We start from the raw sequence: 3522 nt of genomic DNA, 5'->3' as shown, positions 1-3522 counted from the left end.
TCTCTATATTGTACAGGAAAGTAAAGACTATTGTTCTTCCAAATGTTCCCAATTGAAATCAAAAGAATGTCTGCACAGCTCAATTTTCACAGTAAGTTTAGAAACAGAAAAAAAATATGATTTTACTAAATCCTAATGAAATAACAATCTTCCACAGAAATCAGGTCACAAAACAAGAAAGCAAGCATTCAAACTTGCGTTGTGTTTCTTTAAAGAACCCTTGTCTAGGCAACATATTTAACACTTTAACCCCTTCAATTCTCCTTTAGCAATCCTGAAAAGAATTTCTCCATTCATCACCATTGAGGAGTAAGTACTCCTACCTCGAAGGCTCTTAAGGTCAGCACAGTCTTCATTCTAGGCCCAATTTTTACCTGGCCCATGCCTCTAGCCTTTTGTTCAGTTTCCCCTGCTTAGGGCACCCATCACAATCTCTTTAGTTCTTCCACCCATTATAAACTAGATCTCACCTTTCATCCCATCTAGATGTGTCTCCCTTTAAATATTCTAGGAGCTGATAAAAGGGCTAGGAAGTAGGAAGTTGGGAAGAAAGGGGTGGGCGCATAAGATCTCTAGCACTCTATTTTACAGGACAATTTGTCTCTGAAAATGACAAAGCCAAAATGAAATTAAAAGCTTGCTTTTACAAATGTTTCTGAGCTAATAATACTTTTTTAAGAGAAAGGATTGGGAGGCTGAGGGCAGATCACGAGGTCAGGGGTTCGAGACCAGCCTGGCCAGCATGGTGAAACCCCCCCCCATCTCTACTAAAAATACAAAAATTAGCCCAGCATGGCAGTGCGCACTCTTAGTCCCAACTACTCCGGAGGCTGAGGCAGGAGACTCGCTTGAACCCGGGAAGTGAAGGCTGCAGTGAGTCGAGATGGCGCCACTGCACTTCAACCTGGGCGACAGAGCAAGACTCTGTCTCAAAAAAAAAAAAAAAAAAAGGAAAAGAGGGAGAGTCGGACCTTGGCAGGAGCCAATGCAGGGCAAGTAGCAATAGAAAGTGACTAGAGGTGAAGGAAGAGCAATAAAGTAGCATAAACCACACAGAACAAGCGGCTCACTGCTTTTCTCCTCTGAGTTCGTTAACGTCCAGTAACTGTCCACAGGGCATGTGCCCTTACTTCTCGATGCAGAGCTGAGTAGGTGGAATAGGCTCCCAAAGCTAGAAATCCAGGTGATGGCAACCAGTTCAGAGGCCCTGGGAATAAACAGGGTCCAAGCAGTGCAGATACAGGCAGTACAATCTACAGTATCATTTGCTTGGCTTACAAGTAGCGTGAAGGATGGCCTCGTAGCATGTGATATTCCAGAACAGCATGAAGGTTATATGCAAGTGTAGAAGCATACCCACCACCGTCTCAATCTTGAGGTTGAGAGAACTGAATATCCAAAGGAAAGAGGGTGCAGAAAAGTCAGCAAAAACAAAACACAGTAGAAGGCATACCCATTGCTGATGCCCAAGCACAAGTCCAGCAGAAGGTGGTAGGAGACCTTGTGCAGGAGTATTCCCAAGGGCAAATGTTAACCAGACTGGAACCCAAAGGGCCTCGGGATCTCTACTGGCTCCCTTAGTGGGCGACGTCTGGCTCTACGGACTCCTTCACGCAACAGGTAGTATTGCAGTGGATTTGGCCACAGATCCTCTTTAATAATCTCAGCAATTTTGTCGGACTCTGGAAGGCTGTGGTCTGAAAACCAGGTGAAGAAGCTGCAGATGAGGTCTTGGTTTCTGCGAATGAAGGACTGGGGTTCATGCCCCCTGCGCCATATAATTGGAGTAGAAAGAGACACCACTCGGCCGGAGGATCTCACCTCATACTCCTTGACAATCAGCTTGTTTCTGAAGTAGGGGTTTCTTCTAAAGAAGAACTTGAACTTGCAGCCGGTTCTAGGGTGTCTGAGTTCCTTCACCTCTAAATTGGTTATGTACCTTAACATCTCTGCATCTTGGCCCCTAATCATGGCGGACAACTGGGGATGGTTTCGAAAAGCTGTCATCCAGAAGCCCGGGATATTCTGAATGATGTAGTTCCTCCGCTCCAGGTAGTGTCGACGCATCCGCCCAAACTTGTGCTCCAGCTGTTGGAAGGCCCTGTCGGCCTGAGCATTCACAGTGTCCAGTTCCAGCTGGATGGCCTCCAGAGGGTCCATGCGGAGAGCCTCATGCAGAGGCCAGGGCCCTTCCTCCTCCCTCGCCTCCTCCTCCACTCTATCTTCCTCCGCCACTTCTATTTCTTCACCTTCCGGCAGCTGCTCCTCTACCTCCATCTGCTCCTCCACTACCTCCTTCTCCGCCAGGCCTTCCTTCACCACCACCTCAGCGCTCTCCCCCTCCGCCACGGTTGCTGAGACAGTGGCGCACTTTCCTGTCTTCACCTCCTCGGTGTCGTTCTCGGCCCCCGCCCCCGCCGGCAGCTCAGACGCAGATCTCTCGGCGCCACAGATTTCTAGGGCCTTCTCTCCACCCCGAACGCCCTTTTTCAAGCTGCGGTCCACTGCCACCACCAAAGAAGCGGCTACAAGGCCCTCAGCGGGAGGCTGGCCCTCTTCCTGCCCGGCTTTGATCGCCACATGACCGCGACCCCCAATAACTCGGATCTGGGGAGTACTGCCACGGCCCGCGGGATCCTGAGGTACGCCCCCCTCCTCTGAAGGCTGTGGAGGCGGGAGCGCGATGGTCTCCGAGCCTCCCTCACCCGGCTCCGCCATCACCTGTGTCGCCTCGCTTTGGTCGCGGAGCTTCAGGCACTGGTGTGCGTCCGGGTCGCTCGGGACGTGGTCAGAAATAATGAAGCTGTGGGTTTGGAGGGGACGGGTCCTCTCGACCCCATCCACGCCGCTCATGTTGGTAACAGTCGGACCAACCGCAGGTGAACGCCCGTTTTCCTCAGAGAAGCCGAGCTCGGAGATAACCGCCGCTCGCACCGCCCACCCTCCAGTCTCACTAACATCTTGGCGGCGGTGTCGTCAGGGATGCAGATCTCCCGGTATCGCGAGAACTTGCTGAGCCCGGGATTGGTTCCGCCGCTCCCTGACAGCCAACCGGATTCTCTGGGCTTGACTTATGTGAATTTACCCATAGCAACAGTAATTTTAACTACGTAAATAAATGTAGATTGTGCTGAGTCTGAAAGCACTGACGATCCACCTTGAGATGCATCTGGAGACTGCCCCCAGCATGTAAGGGCAGTTGTAAAATCACAGCCATAACAGTGCCTGCTCTCCAGTGTCTGAAAACAAATGTTTTTCTGGTCTTCACTTTTTTGAGGCTATTAATCTTAAAAAGAAGTCTTTTGCTCCTAGTTACGTGGAGTAACTAATATTTCCCCCCTTCTTAGTAAAAGTGACATAAAAATGTCAAGTCTAGCCTCTACGATTACTGGGGGAAAAAAAGCTACTCAGCTTCTTACCACTAAAGCGATGCATATTATTCATTGCTAATTTTTTATGTATAATCTGCATCAAATAAGAGTTTATGCTGCATAATATCTGTAGGAATTAAGCCAGGATCAG

At 49.5% G+C, this 3522-nt stretch overlaps 1 protein-coding gene across 1 annotated transcript; it reads right to left on the bottom strand.

Moving 5' to 3' along the window:
• Nucleotides 1-931: 931 nt before the first annotated feature.
• Nucleotides 932-3130, bottom strand: TSPYL1 (TSPY like 1). Its single transcript, XM_017869916.1, has one exon. The coding sequence runs from the start codon at nucleotides 2851-2853 to the stop codon at nucleotides 1531-1533; it is 1323 nt and encodes a 440-aa protein (XP_017725405.1). The 5' UTR covers nucleotides 2854-3130; the 3' UTR covers nucleotides 932-1530.
• Between the last annotated feature and the right edge of the window lie 392 nt (nucleotides 3131-3522).

Source organism: Rhinopithecus bieti, unplaced genomic scaffold (genome assembly GCF_001698545.2).
Source record: "Rhinopithecus bieti isolate Rb0 unplaced genomic scaffold, ASM169854v2 scaffold_4829, whole genome shotgun sequence".
NCBI classification, from domain to species: Eukaryota; Metazoa; Chordata; class Mammalia; order Primates; family Cercopithecidae; genus Rhinopithecus; species Rhinopithecus bieti.
Note: the sequence above shows the minus strand (reverse complement) of the source record. Positions and strands in the feature narration are given on the sequence as shown.